The 25,171-nt window shown below is 38.5% G+C and overlaps 2 protein-coding genes across 5 annotated transcripts in view; one reads left to right on the top strand and one right to left on the bottom strand.

The window, feature by feature from the left end:
- The window catches only part of LOC140212491 (FYVE and coiled-coil domain-containing protein 1-like), a 241,484-nt gene that overhangs the window by 178,487 nt on the left and 37,826 nt on the right, over positions 1-25,171 (top strand). Inside the window, exon 15 of one of the 2 annotated variants that reach the window (XM_072283364.1) lies at positions 21,027-21,124. The exons of the other annotated variant lie outside the window; for it this stretch is intronic. Coding sequence (XP_072139465.1) covers positions 21,027-21,066 — 40 coding nt within the window. The 3' untranslated portion in view covers positions 21,067-21,124. Of the gene's footprint in view, positions 1-21,026; positions 21,125-25,171 lie in introns of those variants that run through there. 2 annotated transcript variants of the gene reach the window in all.
- Positions 79-23,723, bottom strand: LOC140212493 (C-C chemokine receptor type 7-like). 3 transcript variants are annotated; one of them, XR_011889730.1, is made up of 4 exons: positions 23,578-23,723; positions 13,289-13,336; positions 3,516-3,741; positions 79-1,525 (listed from the first exon to the last, which is right to left on the bottom strand). XR_011889730.1 is itself a non-coding variant. In XM_072283366.1 (2 exons), exons 1-2 carry the CDS (start codon positions 23,584-23,586, stop codon positions 22,303-22,305), a joined length of 1,086 nt encoding a protein of 361 aa, XP_072139467.1. In that variant the 5' UTR covers positions 23,587-23,711; the 3' UTR covers positions 22,073-22,302. The 3 variants fall into 3 exon arrangements, 1 of the variants encoding a protein (XP_072139467.1); XR_011889731.1 differs by lacking the exon at positions 13,289-13,336; XM_072283366.1 differs by lacking the exons at positions 79-1,525; positions 3,516-3,741; positions 13,289-13,336 and adding an exon at positions 22,073-23,379 and having other exon boundaries at positions 23,578-23,711.

Genomic DNA, 25,171 nt, shown 5'->3' with positions numbered 1-25,171 from the left:
CGCGATTATTGAAAATCGGGCCACTTTGGTAACAGTTGATGTGTGTTTCTTGCTTTGACTGGTAGTTATCACACTGATGCATATTGCAGATGATTTAAAACCATATTCATCGATTGATCTGATTGATATGGGGAGGGGTAACGGACATTTGTTATAAAACACTAAGTTTTTCCAGTGGCCCAATGCTGATGTAGTAGGGAAGCTTGTCCACTGCATTTTTTATTTAGTCTGCTACTTTTGTGACTTTCACAAAGTAATGTATCATTCAACAGTGCATCATGCATCATAGGAAGCATCCTATCAGAATGCATCACAGCTTGGTATACAACTGCTGTGCCCAAGGCTACAAGAAATTCTAGGGTTGTGGAGGTAGGCCATTCCATCATGCCAATCGCAATCCTGCCTCTCCTCCACTGACCCCATCTACACTTCCTGCTTCCTCAGTAAAAAGGGGCCAGCATAACAAGGACTCTTCTTACCATGGGAAATCTCTCCTTCCCTCTTCTATTGGTCAGAAGATACAAAAGATTGAAAGCATATATCACCAGAGTTCAGAATAGTTTCTGTCTTGCTGTTATCAGACTCTTGAATAGACCTCTTATTCAGAAAAGTTGAATTGTTGATCTCTAATGCAGGCCTCTGATGGTCTGAGTCGACGTTGATCTCCCAATCTACATTGTCTTGGCTCTTGCACTCTATTTGTTTACCTCTGTGTTGGGCATTGTCTGTAGCTACAGCACTATATCCTGCATTCTGTTTTCTTTTCACTATCTTGGTGTGCATAGGCATGACATGATCTGCCTGAATGGCATGTAAACAAAGATTTTCACTGTATCTCAATACAATAAACCATTGCCAGTACCAGTAATATTTATTGCTGTTTAGTAAATCCTGATTAAATTTGTTTTTGCTATCCTTATCATCTCTGAATGCAACATAACTTTTTTTTTGCAGAGCCCTTATTTCGCTTTAAATCCATATAAAGTGATTGTAGTTCTTACTGCTTGTTTATTGGAAACTTCTTAATAACTCAGAAAATTTTTGTAAGTCTTTCAGTAACATTTTTAGCTCTTTTGAGAACATTTGCAGCTTTTCTAGTCCCCTTGCATACCTGAAGCCTTGCGTAAAGCTCCGTTATATTGGCTCATATATATCTAGGGGAAATGCCGCCTGGACGCCTCCAGCTGGGTCGGTTGCTGTACCACTGCCACTCAGATCAGTCCCAAACATCAATCATCAGCCAGCACACACAGTACGTTATACCAAGTACACTTTATAGATATTACTAAGTCTATGAAATTAATATAAGTTCAATACAGAAAAAGAAGGAATGGAAAAAAAAGGTGCCAGACTTATCAAAGTTCAGTTCTTCGTGCACAAGTTGGAACTCAGGAGGTTCTTCGGGACCACCCGGACCCTCCGGACCCTGTCGACTCGCGGCTCGGGACTACCCGGAGTGATGGACCGGAGCCTTCCCACACGTCCGTCGTCCTCCCGGTCTCTCGTCTGACTCCCCGCCAAAAACCTTTGTTCCCAGTCATATGAGACAGCATTATCATCCCAAGAAATGATAACATGAACACCCACTGGCTAATAGCACCCTGCTATCTGTATTAACCCAAGCAAATTTCCAGCTAGAGACTTTCTCAGCATTTAACATAACATAGAAGCCATTTTAATCCATATATGCAGCAGTTTAAAAGATTAACATAACAAAGAAACTATTTTAAATTTAACATACAAAGAAGAAACCCCGTACACTTGCATAACTAAAATTAGTTCTGAAAATTTTCCTTCTATCCGTTCAGTGACTTTCTTAAAAAGTGGTGTCCAGAATTGGTGTAAAGAGTACTAACTGAGGAATTATTATGATTTCATGGAACTCAAAATCATAAAAATAAAAGAAAGAGTAAACCTTCAGTCCCTTATGTCTGTTCTACCATTCAAAAAGATCATGGCTAACCGTCTGCTACAAAATCACTTTCCTGCATAATTCAATATCCCTTGTTTCCCTTAATATCCATCAGTACAATAACCTTTGTCTAGAATATTCTCAGTAAAAAGCTTCCTTCTCTCTCCTGTTTAGAGTACCTAAAAATTGAAACATACCTAAAATACTGGAGCAACTCAACTGATCAGGTAACATCTATGGAGAAATATAGTGCCAAGCACATTTGTCCAAGCATATTTATTTATTATCAAAGAATGTATAAATTATACACCTTGATATTTGTCTGCTTACAGGCAGCCACAAAGCAAGAAACTCAAATAACCCAATAAAAAATAACAATGTGCAGAGAAAAACACACCTCATGCAAACAATAGAAGCTAGCCAACAGCATTCCGAACCCGACAGTCTCAGTTCTGCTCCTAGAGCAGTTACAGTCCCCAGTTCATCATACTAGTGGGGCAGAAAGGCACGGCAGCTGGATCAATTCACAGCCTCGGCGCCATGGGGAAACGAATGAACATTCACAGGAGAGTGAGTGAAATCAACCTGTCTCGTGCCTCCGTACCCGACCCTTGGACTTTCAGTCTATCTGGGTCAATGTTTAAGTTGTCCAAGCATCGATTAGTGTCAGATTCCAGAATCCAAATCTGTTATGCTTGGGCCACCCAGCCCAAAGCCGTTCTCGATCTGCTGCCAAAATGAGGCCACCTTCAGATTGAAAGAGCAACACCTCATATTCAGCCTAGGTAGCCTTCAACCTGATGGCATGTTTTCTCCAACTTCTGGTAATATTTCCCTTGTTCTCTTTTCTCCTTTTCCGTTCCCCATCCTAGCTCCCTTCTTGCACCTTCTCTTCTCACCTGCCCATTACCTCCAGCTGGTGTGCCTGCTCCATCGTTTTCTCCAGTGGTCCACTCTCCTCTCCCATCAGATTCCTTCTTCTTCAGTCCTTTAACTCTTCCACATCACCTTCAAGCTTCTTACTCCATCCCCCTTCCCTCACTTACCCATCCTTCCCCCTCACCTGCTTTCATCTATGATCTGCCAGCTTGTACTCCTTCGCCTCCCCACCTTTCTTATTCTGGCTTCTTCCCCCATCTTTTCCAGTCCTGAAAAAGGGTCTCCATTTGAAACACTGACTTTCTATTCCTCTCCATCGATGCTGACTAACCTGATGAGTTCCTCCAGCCTTTTGTGTGTGTTACTCTGGATTATTAGTATCCACAAAATCAAATATGTTTATCTAAAAGTGTTGCAACGTTTTGGGTGAAAAATAATTTCTTCTGAAACATCCTGGTTTCCTCAGTTACGTAAGGCTAGCGAGGGCAACCGCCGGCCCCGCCAAACTCGTGAGACTGAGGCACACTCCCACCCCAAACCCCTATTTGTGTGGATGCTGTGTAATTTGCTACCCTGTTACAAATTAATGCCATGAAGTAACAAACAGTGCACTGCATATGATTAAAGGAATTATGTTTATGAGTCTTAACTAAAGGTAAAGAATAACAAAAGGAAAAGGGCCCATTCCAATTAAACAGTCAAATGTGCACAAGTTGGAGCTCACCTTGAACTTCTTTATCACTCATGCGCTGGGCCCTCGGTCAATGTGGAAATATACACCGCCTTCCGAACGTCGCTTGCAATCCATCTCCAACAAACAGATCTCCCACCGGATCGTATGCTATGACCGGTTCTCCTCAGCGTCTTCTTTCTTCACTTCCTCTCGATCAAAAGCTCCAAGCCCAGCCTTAGTTTCCCTCACCAGAGTAACGCCCATTAAATCAACCATCCTAATTGGATGACACACATTTCTCCTCAATTCTTATCTCAACAATAACCCAAACAAGCATGAAAACAGAACAGACCGCTCTTACAGAACTGCCAAAATGAAATACATACAGCATAACTGTAAAAATATGAACCGGGGCATTACATTTCTGTCTTGAATGGTCTTCCTCTTTATTTTGGATCTGTGAATCCCTGTTTCTAGAAACCTCAGTCAGGGGAAATATAGATCTTGCATTTATCCTATATATCCCTTTATATCCTGAAAAAAAGTCTCGGCCCGAAACGTCGACTCTTTACTCTTTTCCATAGATGCTGCCTGACCTGCTGAGTTTCTTCAGCATTTTGTGTGTTTTGCTTTGCATTCCTAGCATCTGCTGATTTTCTCATGTTTGTGATCCCCATAAGAATCCTGCAGTGAGTTCACCGCTCTCACTCTGTTAATCCCTAGGAGCATCCAGAGACTATCTACTAATTCTTTCCTCCACCAGTTTTTCATGCCAGGAAACAAACTGATGAATCTTTGTTACCCTCCCTCTATCATAACTATATAATTCTTTTGCTTCTTATATGTAAAAAAGGGAATGTAACAAAGATTTACTGGATTGATTCCCGACATGCAAGCTAATTGAGAGATTAAGCCGATTGGATCTACACACTTTGGATGTTTAGAAATACCAGAAAAATAAGCCATTCACCTTCGAGCCTGCTCTGCTATTCATCAAGATTGGTGTTGTGTACAATATCTCAGGTCTGAAAGACCAAGTATACTACATCCTGTAATTCCCCTATATCTTTATTCCTCACATGAGCATCACATCCCTGGATGACCATGTCACTTCAGTCTCTGGGGACAATGTCCAGGCATTATTCAAGAGGATGAATCCACAAGACACAGCTGGTGCAAATTAAAAATCTTTTTGGAGGATTTACAGACAAGTTTATCTCTTGTTTCTGCAGTTAAAGTTCCCACCTGCTTCAAAAGACAGTGCCCAATAAGAGTGTAGTAACCTGCCTCAATGACTACCATCCCGTGGCACTTACAATAACTGTAATGAAGTGCTTTGAAAGGTTGGTTATAACGTGAACCATCTCCTTCCTCAGAAATGACTTGGATCTATTCCAATAGAGTTGAAACCCCTTTTTTATTTGGCATCTCTGGAAATGCAGCTCGTTAGCCCCTCACTAACAACCACTGGACTCCACGGTGAGAAACTCACCTTTCTCAGGCTTCGTACATCTAGGGTGTATACGTACGACTTTGGTCCCACCAAATCCGTGAGTTTGGGATGTCCCGCCCACCCAAACTCCGTTTGTGTGAATGCTGTGTGATTTACTGCCCCATACACTGAGATCATACACTGCATATGAATATAAAAAATTATATTTAAGAATGCTAACTTAAACGAACAGTTATTAAAGGAATGAAAGAATAAAGCAAAAAGGACCCATTTTTCTTAAACAGTCAAATGTGCACATAACTTGGAGCTTATCTTGAACTTGTCTGTAACTCGCGTGTTGGATCCTTGGTCTGTGTGAAAGCACACACCACCTTCTGAATGTTGCTTGAAATCTATTTCGAACAAACGGGTCTTCCGTTGGAGTATTGGTCCTTCTTGAAGCCACCCACCTGCACAGAGCACCTTGTGCTAAAGGGCTGGCCCCCTTAGCCATCTTCCCTCCTGTCTTCTCCTAGCTCCTGCCAAAAAAGACCCCGGCCCACACCAGTGTCCCTCTGCCCAGCACTCTCCAAAACATTCTCCCAATTCTGCTGGCTTGATTGGCTGACACTACATCCCTAAGTTGAAGAAAAAAGCCTGTTATCTCAGCTCAAACCCAAACAGGCTGAAAGCAGAACAGATTGCTCTTATAGAACTGTTAAAATGAAATACCTACTCCATAGCAGTAAAAATATTAACCAGGCCTTGGAGTCATAGAGGTGTAAGACTTGGGCCTCTATACTTCTCACTGCAAATTGATACTCAACTTCCTCATTGACAGACTTCAATCAATGAGCATTGGTAGCAACACCTCCTCTCCGCTGATTATTAACACCAGTGCACCGTAAGGCTGTGTGCTTAACCTTTGCTCTATTCTCTATATTCATATGACTATGACAAAGCACAACTCCAATGCTAACTTCAAATTTGCTAACAACACGAATCACAGGTGATGACGAGGCAGCCTGCTGGAGTGAGATAGGACACCTGCTTAAGCATTGCTAAAACAACCTGCTGCTCAACATGAGCAAAAATAAAGAACTGATTGTTGACTTGAAGATGGGGAAGGAGGGAAAACATGTGCCAATCTGCATTGGGTGAGTAGTGGTGCAGAGTCACAGCAATTTTAAATTCCAGTGTGTGAGCATATTGAATTATCTGTCTGGAGTCCAGCACATAGATACAGTACCGTCAAAGGGAAAGCACAGCAGTGTCTTACTTTGTTAGGAGACTAAGGAGGTTCAACCTATCAATAATTCTTAAAGATGCACTGTTGACGGTGTCCTGACTGGTTGCAACATACTTTGCCTGGTATGGCAGTTCGAATAAACAGAAACCTAAGAAGCTGCAGACAGTAGTGTATTTTGCCCAGTACAACATGGCCACATCCCTCCCCACAATTGGTAGGATCTACTGCCTCAAGAAGGTGACATCATCAAAGATTCCCACCATCTGGGCCATGCCATCTTTTCTTTCTTTTTCAATCTTTTTATTAATTTCGAAATATAGAAACGAAACATAGCAATAATACAGATAATATGAGATGTATTGTTACATTTAAAAAAAGAGTAATTGCAAAACCAAATAGTGGAAATTACCAAAACTCCCATACATGTAGAACTGATCACGGATAATATAAAGCAAAAAAAAAAAGAAAAAAGAAAGAAAAAGAGAAAAAAAAACCCATCCCAAAAGAAAAAAAAACAACTAAACTAAACTAAAAGACTTGGGCAAAACTAACAACTTAAAAATGGAAAAGAAGAAAACCTCAGCATCGACGATTCCATTCCCCTTCAACAACAGTACAGAGAAATAAAACAAGTTTGGAAATGATCAAATTACATCAAATGAAAATGCTGAATAAATGGCCTCCAAATTTTTTCAAACTTAATAGAAGGGTCATAAACTGCACTTCTAATTTTCTCCAGATTCAGACACACCATAGTTTGTGAAAACCAATGAAATACTGTAGGAGGGTTGATCTCTTTCCAATTCAACAAAATGGACCTTCTAGCTATTAAAGTAAGAAATGCAATCATCCTTCGTGATGAAGAGGTTAAATTATTTGAGTCTATCATTGGTAGTCCAAAGATAGCAGTAATTGGATGAGGTTGTAAGTCTATATTTAGGACCGTTGAAATAATATTAAAAATATCTTTTCAATATTTCTCCAACAAGGGACATGACCAAAACATGTGAGTTAGAGAAGCAATCTCAGACTGGCATCTGTCACATATTGGATTAATATAAGAGTAATAACGAGATAGTTTATCTTTGGACATATGAGCCCTGTGAACTACTTTAAACTGTATCAACCTATGCTTAGCACATACAGAGGATGAATTCACCAACTGAAGAATTTTTTCCCATTTTTCAGTCGGTATATTAATCTCAAGTTCTCTTTCCCAGTCAGCTTTAATTTTATTAGAGGCATCAGGACATAAATTCATAATTATATTATATACAATTGCTATTACATCTTTCTGAGAAAGATTTAAGTCTAAGATTTTTTCCAAAGTGTCCATTGGATATGGGTGTGGAAAATTAGGAGAGACAATAATTAAAAAGTTTCTAATCTGTAAATATCTAAAAAAGTGAGATCTGGGTAAGTTATATTTATTAGAGAGTTGATCAAAAGACATAAAACAGTTATCCAAGAATAAATCGCGAAAAGATATTATACCTTTGGTTTTCCAATCAAAGTAAGCTTGATCCATCATGGAAGGTTGAAAAAGAAAATTTGATATAATGGAACTTGCTAGAATGAATTGATTAAACCCAAAAAATCTTCGGAATTGAAACCATATACGTAAAGTATGTTTAACTATTGGGTTATTCATTTGTTTATATGATTTAAAAGAAGTAAAAGGAAGTAAAGTTCCTAAAACCGAACCCAAGGAAAACCCTTGTAATGAATTAGATTCAAGATTTACCCAATGAGGGTTTAAAGATGCGTCCAAATCTTGTAGCCAAAATTTAAAATATCGAATATTAATTGCCCAATAATAGAATCTAAAATTTGGGAGGGCAAGTCCCCCCTCCTTCTTGGATTTCTGTAAATATCTTTTACCTAACCTAGGATTTTTATTCTGCCAAATATATGAGGAAATTTTTGAATCTACGTTATCAAAAAAAGATTTTGGGATAAAAATTGGAACCGATTGAAATATATACAAAAATTTAGGCAAAATGATCATCTTAATAGCATTAATCCGACCAGTCAAAGACAAAGAGATTGGGGACCATTTGGTAAATAAAAGTTTAATCTGATCAATTAAAGGTAAAAAATTAGCTTTAAATAAATCTTTATATTTTTTGGTAATTGTTATCCCTAAGTATATAAATGAATCAGTAACCAATTTAAATGGTAAACGTCCATAAATAGGTACATGTTTATTTAAAGGGAATAATTCACTCTTACTAAGATTCAATTTGTAACCAGAAAAGTTACTAAATTGAGCTAACAGATCTAAGATAGCAGGAATTGACTTCTCCGGGTTAGAGATATATAACAACAAATCATCTGCATATAATGATAGTTTATGTATTTCATTTCCACGGGTAATACCAACAATATTTGGTGAGTCACGGATAGCAATTGCTAAAGGTTCAAGAGCAATATTAAATAGTAAAGGACTAAGAGGGCAACCTTGCCTAGTACCGCGAAAAAGACGAAAAAAAGGAGATCTATAATTATTTGTACAGACCGAGGCTACTGGGGAGTAATATAACAATTTAATCCAAGATATAAATGTCAAATTAAAATTAAATTTCTCAAGAACATTAAATAAATAAGGCCATTCAACTCTGTCAAAGGCTTTCTCAGCATCTAATGAGGTAATACATTCTGGGGTAGTAAGTGAGGGGGTATAAACAATATTCATTAACCTCCTAATATTAAAAGATGAATAGCGATTTTTAATAAATCCGGTTTGATCCATGGAAATAATTTGTGGTAACACCTTCTCCAGTCTAGTAGCTAGAATTTTTGAAAAAATTTTTGAATCTACATTCAGAAGAGATATCGGTCTGTAGGATGCACAATCCGTAGGATCTTTATTCTTTTTAAGAATTAAGGAAATAGAGGCTTCATAAAACGATTGTGGTAATTTGCCTAAACTAATTGCTTCCTTAAATATTCTAGACAACTTAGAAGAAAGAATGGAGGAAAAAAATTTTAAAAATTCCACTGTAAACCCATCGGGACTGGGTGCTTTACCGGAATTTAATGATGAGATTGCAGTTATTATTTCTTCCTCTGAAATGGAAGTTTCTAATGATAGGCAATCTTCGGGAGATAGTTTCGGAAAACTCAATTTACTTAAAAAATCATGCATGAAATTAGAATCATGAGGAAAATCAGAATGATATAAAGAGGTATAAAACTCTTGAAAGGTTTGGTTTATCCCAACATGATCAACTGTGAAAGTATCATCCTGTTTGCGGATCTTAGTAATTTGACGTTTAACTGAATCAAATTTCAATTGGTTAGCCAGTAATTTACCCGATTTATCACTATGAATATAAAAATCACTTCTAGTTCTCATTAATTGATTTTCAATCAAGGATGTTAATAATAAGCTATGTTCCAATTGGAGTTCAACTCTGTGTTTGTACAGCTCCTTGCTAGGAGAAATAGCATATTTTTTATCAACTTCTTTAATTTTATCAACCAGTAGAAGTATTTCATTGTTAATACGTCTTTTCAAACCGGCCGAATAGGAAATAATCTGACCACGGATATAAGCTTTAAAGGCGTCCCAAACAGTTCCGTTGGAAACTTCATCCGTAGTATTAGTTGAAAAGAAGAAATCAATCTGCTCCTTTATAAATTTGACAAAGTCCTGATCTTGAAGCAAAATAGGGTTAAATCGCCATTGTCTGGTAGTACAAAAGGTATCCATTAACTTGATGGAAAGTTTCAATGGAGCATGATCTGAAATAGCAATAATGTCATAATTACATTCAACTACATATGGAATCAAACGAGAGTCAATCAGGAAATAATCAATTCGGGAAAAAGAACGGTGAACATGTGAAAAAAAGGAGAATTCCTTATCATTTGGATGTAGAAATCTCCAAATTTCTGAAATCCCAGCATCCAACTTAAAGAATTGATAATAGTAGCTGACTTATTCGGTAAAGCCGAACTACTTGTGGATCTATCCAACATGGGATTCAAACATAAATTAAAATCACCGCCCATTATCAACATATACTCATTTAAATTAGGAAGGGAAGTAAGTAAATGTTTAAAGAATTCAGGATAATCCACATTTGGAGTGTAAACATTAACCATAGCGACCTTTTTATTAAAAAGTACCCCCGTAATGAACAGAAATCTGCCATTAGGATCTGAAATGATGTCTTGATGAATGAATGTAATTGAGGGATCAATAAAAATTGAAACACCTTTAATTTTGGCTTGAGCATTTGAGTGGTATTGTTGTTCTTTCCAAAACTTAAAGAAGCGTTGACTGTCCTCTTTCCTTACATGAGTCTCTTGAGCAAAGATAATATGAGCATTCAGTCTTTGGAATATTTTGAAAATCTTTTTCCGTTTTATTGGATGGTTTAAACCATTTGTATTCCAAGAGACAAAATTAATAGAATGAGCCATAACTAAAAATTAACCCTTTGGTGAGTAAGGGGTTAACCATAATGTGAGCTCATGAAATCAGAAGAGGAATACATGATTAGAGAGGAACCGGAAATCTCGACACTGGGGACATCTTTGTAGTTCTGAATCAGCCCAATAGAAAAAATTAAAAAAGAAAAAGACAACCCCCTCCCCCAACCCCAAGTAGAAACCCGAACCGAGCCAAAGAAGGCTGAAGAAAGCGCTAACTAATACTAACTTTAACCCCATTTCTGCAGGGGGCAACTCCAAAAATATATGTTAGATAAGTGACCTCCCAAAGACTAATATGTGAAAAATAAACAGTATTGTAAATTAGTCTCCATAGTAAAAATTACTAAAATATATAAAATAAAAGAAACCAGTATCAGTACATATAATTAGTTAATTATAAACGAGTAAATAAAAAAAACGCTTCCAAAATAAGAAAAATGGATTATGGGAAGAAGAAGCATAAGAACATGGCGTCCCGAAAAAAAACCAAAAATTATAGAAAAAGACAAGTCGCCATTTTAATTATGCGAAAATCAAAAATAGGAAGCATATAACTACAAATGACCGTCGGATCGGATCATTAGTAATAACAAAAAAGGATAGATTAAAACAAAAGGTTAACTAAGGGAAAGTGATGTTATTCACAGAAGATAAATATTCCATATAAATTCTAGAGTAATCACTATAGTAATAACCAAAGAACAAAAATCTTAAACTTATAAAAAACCTTCATCGCACAGTAGTAGAAGGTTTATTTTGAAGAAAAAAAACCAGAGAGAAAAAAAATTGGTGCTGAAAGCACCAAACACAGACTAAGAGAGGGTGTCTGTATCAGATGGGAAATTATCATCCAAAAAGCTCCGAGCGGCAGTTGTAGAGTGGAAAACACGACGATTTCCATTGGGAAGAGAGATTCTGAGTCGTGCAGGATACAGTAGTGCCGGTTTGAGATTTTTTTGATAGCATTCCGACATTAAAGGTTTAAAAGTCAGTCGTTCCTTCATCACTTCAGGACTGTAGTCTTGAACTATCCTGAAGGAATGCTGACGATACTTGATCATCCCTTGTCGACGAGCGATCTGGAGAAGTTGTTCTTTAACATTAACTTAATGGAAACGAAGAATAACTGGTCTGGGTTTGGAAACAGCCGCTGCCGACTTTACCCACCGTATACGATGGGCGCGATCGAGTAATGGAGGATCGTTGGGAAAAACTGAACCGAACGAATCCTTTAAAAGTTGAGCAAAGAATATTACAGGATCTCCAACCTCAACATCCTCGGGTAGGCCAATTAAACGTAAATTTTGTCTTCTCGATCGATTCTCAAGATCAATAACTTTGGATTTAAGTTGTTGGAGCTGTTTAGTAGTCGAAGCTAGATTCTTCTCTAAGATCTCAACTTTTGTATCCGTCTTCTGAGATTTAGTATCCAGCTCAGAGATTTTTGCATCGTGTTTTTGAACATCAGCATTCAGGAATTTCAAAGATTCCGTGATTGATTTTAAATCTTCATTAAGGCTTTGACGATGTTGTTCAAATTGAGCAGTTAAACTTTCAGATAATTTTATCCGATGCTGCTCAAACATTTCCTCCAAACACTTCACCATAACTTCGTAAGTTAATTCCGTTGGTTTAGAGTCACCTTTCTTCTTTCCTCCGTTCCCATCAGCGTCTTTCCCATCTTTGGTTTTAGATCTCGTACTCATTTCTTTAAGCTCAAAAGTTGCGATTGACAAAAAGAAGTCAATTAATCGATAATTCAGAGAGATAAAGTAAGTCTTCTGGTGTACTTAAAGTTGATTAGATCAAGGAGATCATAGGTTAAAAAGGATAACGGGAATGGAGCGAAGCCAGAGAGATGACCTCACTCCATGAGCGCTCCCTGCAGAATCCCCATGCCATCTTTTCATAGCTACCATCAGGCAGCAGGTGCAGAAGCCTCAAATCCCATGTCACCATCTTCAAGAACAGCTACTTCCCTTCAACCATTCAGTTCTTGAACCAACCAGCAAAACCCAGATTGCTACCATTTAACAACTATGACGACCACATTACACTAAAGTGGACTTTGTTGATTTTTGTCTAATTGCGTTAACTCTTATTTAAAAAAAAAACATATAAATGTTCTTGTGAGTGCTACGTATATGATTCTATGTATCTGATACTGCTACAAGTTTTTCATTGCATCTTTGCATGTATATACAGTACATGCACATATGACAATGAACTCAACTTTGAAACTTTATCTATTTTGTGCACTAAAAGCTCAAGAAAAAATCAACAGATTGGTACACTTGATTTTCATTTCATAAATCAATTCTATTTTGTTCTGCCTAATTTTTGTTATTATTCTGTGGTTGCACTTCAAGGGCTTCCTTAATAACAACTACTCCCTACTGATTTATGGATTCTAGTTTTCCCTATTCATTCTGAATTGCAATTGAAAAATACAGAAGTTGCATTCATTTTTAATGCCTTAGTTGACTGGCTGTGTCTAGCTAGTTCATTTTATTTCTATTGCCTATGGTTGCTCTGTTTCTACACCCACTTTGAAATGATAATATTCAGTTTGTGTCGTCTCATCAATGATCTCATCTAAAGGAAGTTCAGTTAACCCAGAAAAGATATCAACTGGTATGAAGTTGAAAACCACAAAGAATGCTGCTTGGATTAATTAGCAACCAATCAGAAAATACTTACACCAATATCTCAGCTCAGATTCTGACACCTTTCCTTTCCCAGACATTTCTGTAGATAAAGTGAGAAATCAAGATTGCCATATCAGTTTTCAAAGCATGTCTTTTAAATGGCTTGCTGCTGTGAATTGATAGCATGCACTCTTACCCGACAGTACTGCTTGGTTATACTGCTGTTCTAGTAACTGCAGAACCGATGACTATCTGTAGGTTATATTTGAAAGTTTGATTCCTTTCTGTACTAATGAAATCAATGGTTACTGCACAATATGCCCTTGAACTACGTTTTGCTAGTCCCTGACAGCACCACACTTGAGAATAATTCCATTCCCTTAATATGCAGTTTGTGCATCATTACTGACAGTGTGTCATGGAAGCTGCCTTTTGTCCTGTGCGTAGTCACAATACCTTCATTCTGCATGCATTCCCCTTGAGAAATATCTCCAGTTACTTCTCTTCCTCCTTTGTTAACTGTTCTGGACACCTTTTAATCATACTACTGTTAGTCAGCATTCTCCAAAAAATACAGCATTGAATTCCATGCACACAACCGATTCTAAGTTGAAATCATCTCACTTGTACCTTCCACTCTTTTCAAATTGTCAGTATTCTTGCCTCAAAGGTATCTAGAATTAGATGAGCCCAAACTCAACAGTATTATGAATAATAAAAAGGCTGATGTATTTATCTCAGGTCCTTGTTAACTCTATTTAAATGATGTCAATTTCGAAGGCTCTGATTCAATCTCTCTACCAGTAGTCTGTATGAAGCTTATTGTTCCCATTCTTGAAGTTTATTTATCTTTAAGATAGCTTCAGGCTATAGGTCTACATCATCATTAAGATATTTATTTTCATATCTGTTGTGCGCTTCCCTCAACTTATGAAACCCTTATCCATTTATTTGTTTCCTTTGATATAACATTATGAACATTCTGCTCATTAGATTTCATCATTCTATCTTCCATGAACTTGAGGTTACCCAAAACTCAGCTTCTGTGTATTACGTTCTGTCATATACATTTTGCCCATCACCTGGTTATTGCAGATCTAAAATGAGCTCTGCTGTGCATTTGGTGTCTATGCTAGTTGATTATTCCATTTTGATCATCCTTGAATATAATCTCCTTGTCCCTACCTTCCTAATTAGACTAGCATCCCATTATTTTTTCTGTTGTCTTTTTGTCATTGTCTAACTGGTTTCCTACAATCCACTACAGACATAAACACAATACCAAGTCTGCAGCAATATTGAGAACTCATTTCTAATAATGGAGGATGTCATTTGAGTCGTTTGTATGCAAAGCATCATGTCTGTGTTTTATTTTCAAGCCTTTGAATAATCACGGGATTCAATTTGCACAAAGCTACGTTCCATACACAGCTATGTAGTAACCAGGTATTTGTTGTACCAATGTTAGTCAAGGTCTAAACATTGTCCCGCATGCCAGGAGCATCAACGCAGTGTCACAATCTTTTATGATCACCTGTTGAGAACAGGTAACTCACCCAAAAATGCAGGATTCCAATAGTAACGCCATTCCTTCAGAGCTGTACTGATTTGTCAGCCTGGATTATATATATGTTAAAATGCAGTGAAAGATAAACCCGTAACCTTTTATGTCAGAGGGAGGAATACTGCAGTTTGAGCCTCAATGGGAACTGTTTGAGATGTAGAAAATTCCTAAATTTCACTTGAAACCTCTGTTGCTATGTGTCGATAACAAGCATCAGCAGCCCCAAATTATAATGACTTGGCTTTGAAAGTTTGCTTTGAAAGGGCATGGGTTAAGTGCATGCTAGAGTAGCAAACTTACTTGCATCTTTAGCAATTAGACATGTAGCCAAAACCAGTTTTCTAGGTCAGTCTTTTCAGCACTCTTGAGGTTTTGTTTGTGAACAGACCGCTGTGCTGTACCCAGACGGAATATAAGGTGTTGTTCCTCCAACCTGAGTGTGGCTTCATCTTTACAGTAGAGGAGGCCGTGGATAGACATATCAGAATAGGAATGAGACGTGGAATTAAAATGTGTGGCCACTGGGAGATCCTGCTTTCTCTGGCGGACAGAGCGTAGGTGTTCAGCGAAACGGTCTCCCAGCCTGCGTCGGGTCTTGCCAATATGCAGAAGGCCACATCGGGAGCACCGGACGCAGTATATCACCCCAGCCAATTCACAGGTGAAGTGTCGCCTCATCTGGTAGGACTGTCTGGGGCCCTGAATGGTATTGAGGGAGGAAGTGTAAGGGGATGTGTAGCACTTGTTCCGCTTACAAGGATAAGTGCCGGTGGGGAGATCAGTGGGAAGGGATGGGGGGGGGGGGGCGACGAATGGACAAGGGAGTCGTGTAGTGAGCGATCCCTGCGGAAAGCAGAAAGTTGGGGGATGAGGGAAAGAAATGCTTAGTGGTGGGATCCTATTGGAGGTGGCGGAAGATATGGAGAATTATATGTTGGACCCGGAGGCTGGTGGGGTGGTAGGTGAGGACATGGGGAACCCTGTTCCTAGTGGGGTGGCGGGAGGATGGATTGAGAGCAGATGTGCGTGAAATGGGAGAGATGCGTTTGACAGCAGAGTTGATGGTGGAGGAAAGGAAACCCCTTTCTTTAAAAAAGGACATCTCCTTCTCTTGAAAAAAAGGAAGACATCTCCTTCTCTTTAAAAAAGGAGTCTTCCCTACATTGACGAATGCATTGGCGCAGCTTCCTGCACGCATGCTGAGCTCGTTGACTTTATTAACTTTGCCTCCAACTTTCACCCTGCCCTCAAGTTTACCTGGTTCATTTCTGACAACTCCCTCCCCTTTCTAGTTCTTTCTGTCTCTATCTCTGGAGACAGCTTATCTACTGATGTCTACTATAAGCATACGGACTCTCACAGCTACCTGGACTATTCCTCTTCCCACCCTGTCTCTTGCAAAAATGCCATCCCCTTCTCGCAATTCCCCCGTCTCCACCTCATCTGCTCTCAGGATGAGGTTTTTCATTCCAGGACGAAGGAGGTGCCCTCCTTTTTTAAAGAAAGGGGCTTCCCTTCCTCCACTATCAACTCTGCTCTCAAACGCATCTCCCCCATTTCACGCACATCCGCTCTCACCCCATCTTCCCGCCACCCAACTAGGAATAGGGTTCTCCTTGTCCTCACTACCATCCCACCAGCCTCCGGGTCCAACATATAATTCTCCATAACTTCCGCCACCTCCAACAGGATCTCACCACCAAGCACATCTTTCCTTCCCCCACTTTCTGCTTTCCGCAGGGATTGCTCCCTACACGACTCCCTTGTCCATTCGTCCCCCCTATCCCTTCCCACCAATCTCCCTCCTGGCACTTATCCTTGTAAGCCGAACAAGTGCTACACATACCTTTACACTTCCTCCCTTACCACAATTCAGGGCCTCAGACAGTCCTTCCAGGTGAGGCGACACTTCACCTGTGAATCGGCTGGGGTGATATACTGCGTCAGGTGTTCCCAATGCAGCCTTCTATATATTGGCGAGACCCGACGCAGGCTGGGAGACCGTTTCACTGAACACCTACGCTCTGTCCGCCAGAGAAAGCAGGATCTCTCAGTGGCCACACATTTTAATTCCACGTCTCATTCCTATTCTGATATGTCTATCCACGGCCTCCTCTACTGTAAAGAAGAAGCCACACTCAGGTTGGAGGAACAACACCTTATATTCCGTCTGGGTAGCCTCCAACCTGATGGCATGAACACTGACTTCTCTAACTTCCGTTAATGCCCCACCTCCCTTTTGTACCCCATCCCTTATTTATTTATTTTTTCCCTTTCCCCCTTTTTTTCCTCTCTCTCTTTTCTCTCTCTGTCCCTTTCACTATAAATCCTTGCCCATCCTCTGGGACTCCCCCTGCCTTTCTTTCTCCCTAAGCTTCCCGTCCCATGATCCTCTCCCTTCTCCAGCCTCGTATCCCTTTTGCCAATCAACTTTCCAGCTCTTAGCTCCATCCCTCCCGCTCCTGTCTTTTCCTATCATTTCGGATCTCCCCCTCCCCCTCCCCCTCCCACTTTCAAATCTCTTACTAGCTCTTCCTTCAGTTAGTCCTGATGAAAGGTCTCAGCCCGAAACGTTGACTGTACCTCTTCCTATAGATGCTGCCTGGCCTGCTGCGTTCACCAGCATTTTTTGTGTGTGTTGCAAGAAATCTATTATGGCTGCCAGTAACCAACAGAGGGAGTTATATCCATGTTCTGTTAATCCTGTTCACATACGAAATCAGATTAAAATAGTTATATGCACTAAACTTCCAAGAAATATATTGTATTTACAGTTGCTTGAAATAATTCTTTAATAACAGCTGGAAATTAAAATAACTGTAGTTAATTACTGTCCTGTTTCACTCCAAACTAATTTACTTCATTATTTCACCTCCTATATTTTGATTATACTTTGACAATTCAAGCACCATTTGTGCCCAAAGAAAGTACAACAGCGCCTCTACTTCCTTAGCAATCTGCAGGGATTTGGCATAACATCAAAAACCTTCACAAACTTCTATAGATTTGTAAAGGAAAATGTATTGACTGGCTGCATTACAGCTTGCTTTGGGAATACCAATGCCTTTGAATGGAACATCCTACAAAAGGTAGTGGATGCGGCCCAGTATAACACAGGTAGGGCCTTCCCAACCATTGAGCACATCTACATGAAATGATGTTGTAGGAAAGCAATATCCATCATCAAAGATCCTCACCACCCAGGCTATATCTTTTTCCCACCTCTGTCTTCAGGTAGAAGGTACAAGTGCCTCAGAATTCGCACCGCCAGGTTCAAGAACTGTTTCTGCCCCTCAAGCATCAGGCTCTTTAACAAAAGGGGATAACCTACACTCATCTATTGAGATGTTCCCACAACAAATGACCTCACTTTAAGGACTCTTTACCTTGTTATTTCATGTTCTCATTATTTATTTGCATTTCCACAGTTTGTTGTCTTCTGTGCTCTGCTTGATCTTTCATTGATCCTGCTTACAGTTCCTGTTCTAAAGATTTGCTGAGTACGCCCGCAGGAAAAATAATCTCAGGGTTTTATGTGCTGCTATATATGTATTCTGATAATAAAATTAACTTTAATCTTTGGTGCCTAGCTGAAATACCAGAGCAATGAAATCAACAGATCTGTTACAAAGGAAATCAAGGGTCTATTGTAAATATACCAATGTTACCTTGGTATGTTTTACAGAATTCCTTTATGTTCATCTTCTAAGTAGCTCTTCTGGAAGGAAGTCCCTTTGAAGATGAGATAAATTAAGTTTCTTTGTAGTGAATTATGCTTACTTACAGAACTGCTAGCTGTGTCATCCCCATGGATAAGCTTATCTCTGGTTTATCTGAGTAACCATTGAAAATAGAATGAGCTGAAAGTCAGATGTTGATATACCTGACCTCCAAGTCTGGTGCTGGACTAAAGGGGCAAATAGACTTTGCATTTGATTCCTTAGGTTTAAGTTGTAATATTGGTATCATTGACCTTAAAAACTAATTAATGGCAGGTTACTGATTTGATTATTTTCCTTTTGATTAATTTATCTCAGTGTATTTCATTAATTCATTTCTGAAATAAATGTATTATTCTTTTAATGTTTAAGCATATTCCTCATCTTGTCTTGTTAGTTTGAGCAATAGTTCAAAGGCTTTCGGTAGCAACAAATTTCAGAGCATTCCATGGAGGAGCCCCAGATTTAGTTGCTATTCAAGTCTTGTTCTGCTTTTAGAGAAAATTCTTAACTTAGGAGGGCTTTCTCAAGGGACCTTCCATGTATGAATAAGATTAGTAAGAGTGGATGAGCATTGTGATTGTAAATTCGGACAGTATACTGGATTATGTAAGATCTGACACATTTTTACTACTGCACAGAAAAAGCTAAAATAAATTTTATTCTCATCTGTATCTTAATGCTGCTTTTAAAATGTCTAGAATTTAATGTTCTGGGCTTTTAGTAACTTATAAAAAATGCCAAGACATAATAAATTAGGTTGCAGAAGAAATGCATCAAAAATCCACTTAACAAGTGAGGAAACTGAAATAAACAAACATGGATCATAGCAAAATAGAAAATACTATTTGGCCCTTAATCTGCTCCACCAATTTATCAAATTATGACTACTCCTCTGTCTCAAAACTTTGTTTCAGTACTTTCTCCAGCACCCTGTATTTCTTGTGTCCAGAGGTTAATCAACCTCCATCTATATGTGATGAGTTGGTTTCCAGTGCCATCTTGATAGAATGAGGAAATTCTTCTTCCTAGATGCCCAACAAGGGAGAACATTCTCTCACCACCCATCCTGCCAAGCCCTGTCAGTATCTTGTTCTTTGATGAGATCAATGAAATTCCTTTCATAAACTGCAGTGAATCCAGCTCTGGTTGACTCAATGCCTGCTTATGCAATAGATCTGCCATCCCTGGAATCAGTTTATGAACCTTTGTTGCATTTTTTCTATTGTAAATCCTTATTTCCTTAAATAAACAAACCAAAACAAAGCAAACAAAATGAGGGCTGATTTCACTGAAACCTATCGAATATTGAAAGATCTAAATACAGTGGATCTGAAGATGTTTCCTATAGTGGGTGAGTCTAAGTCTAGAGGGCACAACTTCAGAATAGAGAAACATCTATTTAGAACAAAGATGAGAAGGGATTTCTGTAGCCGGATGCTGGTGAATCACTGAATTTATTGCCCCCGATGGTTGTGGAGACCAAGTCGTTGAGTATACAGTATTTAAAGCAGAAGTTGATAGGTTCTTGTTTAGTCCAGGCATTAAAGGTTGTGGAAAGAAAGCAGGAGAATAAGGTTAAGAGGGATAATAAATCAGCTATGATAGAATAGCTGAGCCGGCTTGATAAGTCGCACGACTTAATTCTTCTCCTATGTCTTATAGTCTTATGGTCTTAAAACTGCACAGAGTATTTCACATGTGATCTAACTAACTGTCTGCAGTACAGTATCCTTGCTCCAGTATTCAAAATATTTTACAACGAGCACAGACATACCATTTGCCTTCTTGACTGTTCACTGCACCTGCATGCTTGCTTCCAGTGATTACAAGAACAAGCATTCTTTTGCACATCAACATTTTCCAAACTGTCCCCATTAAATCAGCTCTCATCCTTTCAGTTTTACCTATCAAATTAGATGACTTCACATTTATTCATGTTATTCTGCATTGTCATGGATTTGCCCAATGGTGCGAGTTGCCTAAGTCAGGTTGAATCTTCTTTGCCACCACATTTGAATTCATAATCTCACTCTGTTGTGTAGTTGACAGATTTACAAACATTACATTTGCTTCTGTCCTCCGAATTGGTCTCTTTATTAGGTACACCTGGACACCTACTTGTTAAAGCAAAAATTTCATCGAATCGTGGCAGCAACTCAATACATAAAAGCATGCAACCATTGTCAAGAGGTTCATTTATTGCTTAGACCACACATCAGAATGGGGAAGAAATGTGATCTAAGTGTCTTTAACTGTGGAATGATTGTTGGTGCTAGATGGGGAGGCTTGAGTATCTCAGAAACTGCTGAACTCCTGGGATTTTGACACACGACAGACTCTAGAGTTTACAGAGAATGGTGTGTAAAACAAAAAAAAACATCCAATGCGCTGATGTTCTACGGGCAAAATTGCCTTGTTAATGAGAGAGGTCAGAAGAGAATGGCCACACTGGTTCAGGCTGACAGGAAGGCCACAGTAACTAAAATAATCATTTGTTGTAACAGCGTTGTGCAGAAGACCCTCTCTGAACATATGACACATTGAGCTTTTAAGTGGATGGGCTACAGCAGCAGAAGACCACACCAGGTTCTACTCCTGTATTTCATTAAATGGCAAGTGAGTGTATATTATAATCTTTTTCTTAAGCAATCCACAGCTTTGAGGATGACTTGTTTCTATTCCATTTTCGTGGATTCTGAGGTGACTGATATGGCCCCATTGGGAATTGCAGATTCTCGACAGATGAGGCAGAAGGGTGCCTGATGTGTTGGGCATTTAAGTGGTTTGTGAAGATAGCTGTGGCAACTAATTTATTATATCACCCTGTTTCCTGTATTACAATCAATTTTAAATCAATGCCACTAGAAAATCTAATAAATCACATCCATTGGTTTCTTCCTACCAGTTATATCCTCAAAAAAAGCTCAGCAGGTTTATTAAACATCTTCTTCCTTTCAAAAACTCAATGTTGTCTTTATTTAATCCTGTTCTGATATCACATCCTTAATGATATGCTCCAGCATTTTCAGTAGTACTCATGTTAGGCTGACTGGTCCCTGTTCTCTGTGTGTTCTTTTTCTTCTCATCTTTAAATGGTGGAGTTACATTTACCATCTTCCAATCTGCAGGAACTGTTTAATAATCTGTAAGGTTTGTAAGCCGAATGCATCCATTATTTCAATGACTACTTGTTTTAGTACTCTGGCTTTCAACCCCATTAATTCCTCCAAAAAAAAAATAAACATAGAAGACCAGTCAATATTCAGAAAAAATAAACACATCGTCATTGTCAAATCTTACTGGAACTTCACTTTTGGTCATTTTGAATTTTAATTCATGTTCAAATATAATTTTTTCTTTGCTGAATTGGGTGTTCCTCCATTGATTCTGATAGTGTATCTTCTCAAATCTCTTGTGCAACCAATAGCTTTTATACTCTTGCATTATTTTAAGATCTGCATTCTGCACCAATAAATCCAAAATACCTTAGACCACATGAATGTTGAACAATTTTATCAAGGATTTAATTAGGTAAATTCATATTTGCATGCATTTGAACATAATTTATACATACAGCTTTTAGGTCTATTTACAATTTATGTCTGAAGATAATAACATAGAATTTGATGCTGCATATAATGGATCTATTCCATAAAGGTCTAGTTCAATTGAATTAGAAAATGTCAATCAAATTACAGCAAATTTAGGAAAACACATACAATCCTAGACCAGATTATCATGATATATCTACATTTTAGTATCTTGATTCAGCCAGTATTTTTATAAAGGGTGCAAACTAGTTGTTTCTGATATACCTGATTTTTGCTGTGATGTCTCACACTCGGTTTTCAGATATTTAGCCAGTTGGTTTTGACTAATACATCCCATATCTTTTAAAATCTTCATGAAATTGTTTCTAAACTTTACTCCAAGAAATACATATAAAATAGGATTAAGGCAGCAATGTACATAGGCAATTCCTTCTGTTATGATAATTGCATAGTCTACATTTACACGAAGTTCACAACTCATGCTTTTTTCATTCATGATCTCTAAAGTTCGCATCAAGAGTACAATGTTAAATGGCAATTCACAAATCATAAATACAATTACAACTGCAACTATAATCTTTAATGATTTATTCTTCTGAAAGCCCTTAGCATGGAGCAGAGTTTTTGCAATGATTGTGTAGCAAATGATCATTGTTACAAAGGGTATCAGAAATCCCACCACTAGCTGGGTTACATGGACTCCTACTTTGATAATGTCTGAATTAGGAGGGTACACCATTGTACAGATAATTTTGTCAGGTATACCAGTATATGCTTCGCTTAATATAAATTCTGGAAGGGTTAAGATGATTGCAAACACCCAAAGCCCTGTGCAAGCTAACTTACTGTAAATTATTTTAGTTCTACTTTTATACATTTTTGTTGACTGAACAATGAAATTGTATCTGTTGACACTTATACAGGCAAGTGTTAACATACAACTGTAGAAGTTGATAGTATACAGACCATTCATAATTTTGCACATAAAAGTTCCAAAGATCCATTCAGTATATGCATCAACTGCCCAAAATGGCAGGGTGCAAAGGAAGATCAGATCAGCGATGGCCAGGTTCATCAAGTAGATATCTACCATGGTCTTTGGCTTCACGTAAAGGACTAATGTCACAATGACCAATAAATTGCCCAGAAGCCCTGTGGCAAATATTATTGCATATAAAATAGGCATGAAAAGCCTGCCAAAGTTTATGACACTTGATGTATCACAGGGCTTTTCAAATAGTGAAGGGTCTAGCAAGTCAAATTCGAAATTATCATCAGTGATGACTGTAATCTTGAAAGCGGGTAACTGAAAATATAATAGTGATAATTAGTAAAGAATAGGTGTTAATTTAACAAGTTAAACATTTAACTTTATACTTTACACCTGATATTTCCAATTGAAACTATTATAACAGCTACATTCCATTAATACAACTAGAAAAACAAACATATGATTCTTCATTAAAACAGGCGATACAGTTTCCTTATTGAAAATATTTTTTACCTGAGTCATTTTGTTTGAAGGTGTAGAATGTTCTTATAATTTCATTGACTTATGTTCTCACTGCACTGTCTCCACAGCTTGCGTTCTGAGTGTCTCTGGGTTGTGAAACAGTAATCATGTCACATCTGGAAAATAAGGAAGTAATATTATTCTGTTCTCAACTAAATGCTGACTTAAACCTTCTGAACCTTGAAATAAATAGAACTTTTTTGGAACTGGAATATTGTCACTTACTTTAACGTGAAACTAACTTTTAACCTATCTTTACTTACATTCTAATAAATTCATAATATGGTTTGCCATTCTCCACATAATTAATGTATTTAATTGCTCTGAAAATTCTCTTCTTGAAGGTTTTCTTAAGATTTATGCACATTAAACCCATTGCATTTTTCCACTTTTTGTGTACATTATCTGCTCATACAAGTGTACCTTTGTCAAATACAATTAGGCATTTTAAATTCTATACTGCTAGCCAGGTATGGAATGCTGCAATTCTAGTCTAAAATTAATTTGTGAGTGCAAATTGTGAATCAGAAAATCTTATAGCATAGAAAAGTACCATCATTTATGTGATATCCATACTAATTAAAAATATTATTTAAGGTAATTCCCCTTATTTTCTCTTAGTTCATAACCTTGTAATCTGCTGGTTTACATGGCTATTGTATGAACTGAGACCGAAGCGTTAGGTCTGCTCTGGGGATTCGAATCTGTGGACTCAATTTGGTTTGGAATGCTGTTGCTTGCTTCTATTGTTTGCATGACAGGTGAGCACATGGAGGAGATAGCATACTCGACCACTGCTACTCTCCCTTTCGCAGCACTTACAAAACGCTCTTCCATCCACCGTTTGGGAAGTCGGATCACTCCTCCATCTTGCTTCTGCTGATGTACAGGCAGAAGCTGAAACAAGAGGCAGCCATAGTTAAAGCAGTCCACTATTGGTCCCATCAGTCGGTTTCCATGTTACAGGACGGCTTTGATGACGTCAACTGGAATGTCTTTCGTGATGAAGATGTCTCCGAGTTCATGGAAGGGGTCACAAGTTTCATTCAGAAGTGCATTGAGGACATTGTCCCCAAAATCGGTCAGGATCGATCCAAATCAGAAGCCCTGGATCAACAGTTCTATGCGTGCAGCACTTATCACGCAAGACAGAGCTTACATTGCCGGAAACTCAAGAAATGCAGCTACGAACTATGCAAAGTCATCAATGCAGCGAAACAACAATACATGGACAAGATTCAGACACAACTCTCCACAAACAACACACGTAGCTAATGTCAAGGTCTGCACGCCATCGCAGACTTCAAATCTAAGTGCAAAGGTGCTGTCAATTTTGCTGCTTCTCTGCCAGATGAGCTAAATCTTTTTTACGTTTGGTTTGATGTTGCCAACACCGAGCCCCCGAGAAGAGCCGCTGAAGTGACCTGTACCTTGGTCATTTCTGAGGCTGAAGTACGCAGGTGTTTCCAGTGAGTGGACAGTCGCAAGGCTGCAGGACCGGACAGCATTCGAGGGTGGGTACTCAGGATGTGTGCAGCACAACTGGCAGCTGTGTTTACGGTCAATTTTAATCTCACCCTCTCCT

Source organism: Mobula birostris, chromosome 19, assembly GCF_030028105.1.
Source record: "Mobula birostris isolate sMobBir1 chromosome 19, sMobBir1.hap1, whole genome shotgun sequence".
Lineage (NCBI taxonomy): Eukaryota > Metazoa > Chordata > Chondrichthyes > Myliobatiformes > Myliobatidae > Mobula > Mobula birostris.
This window is presented reverse-complemented; position numbering and strand designations above follow the sequence as displayed.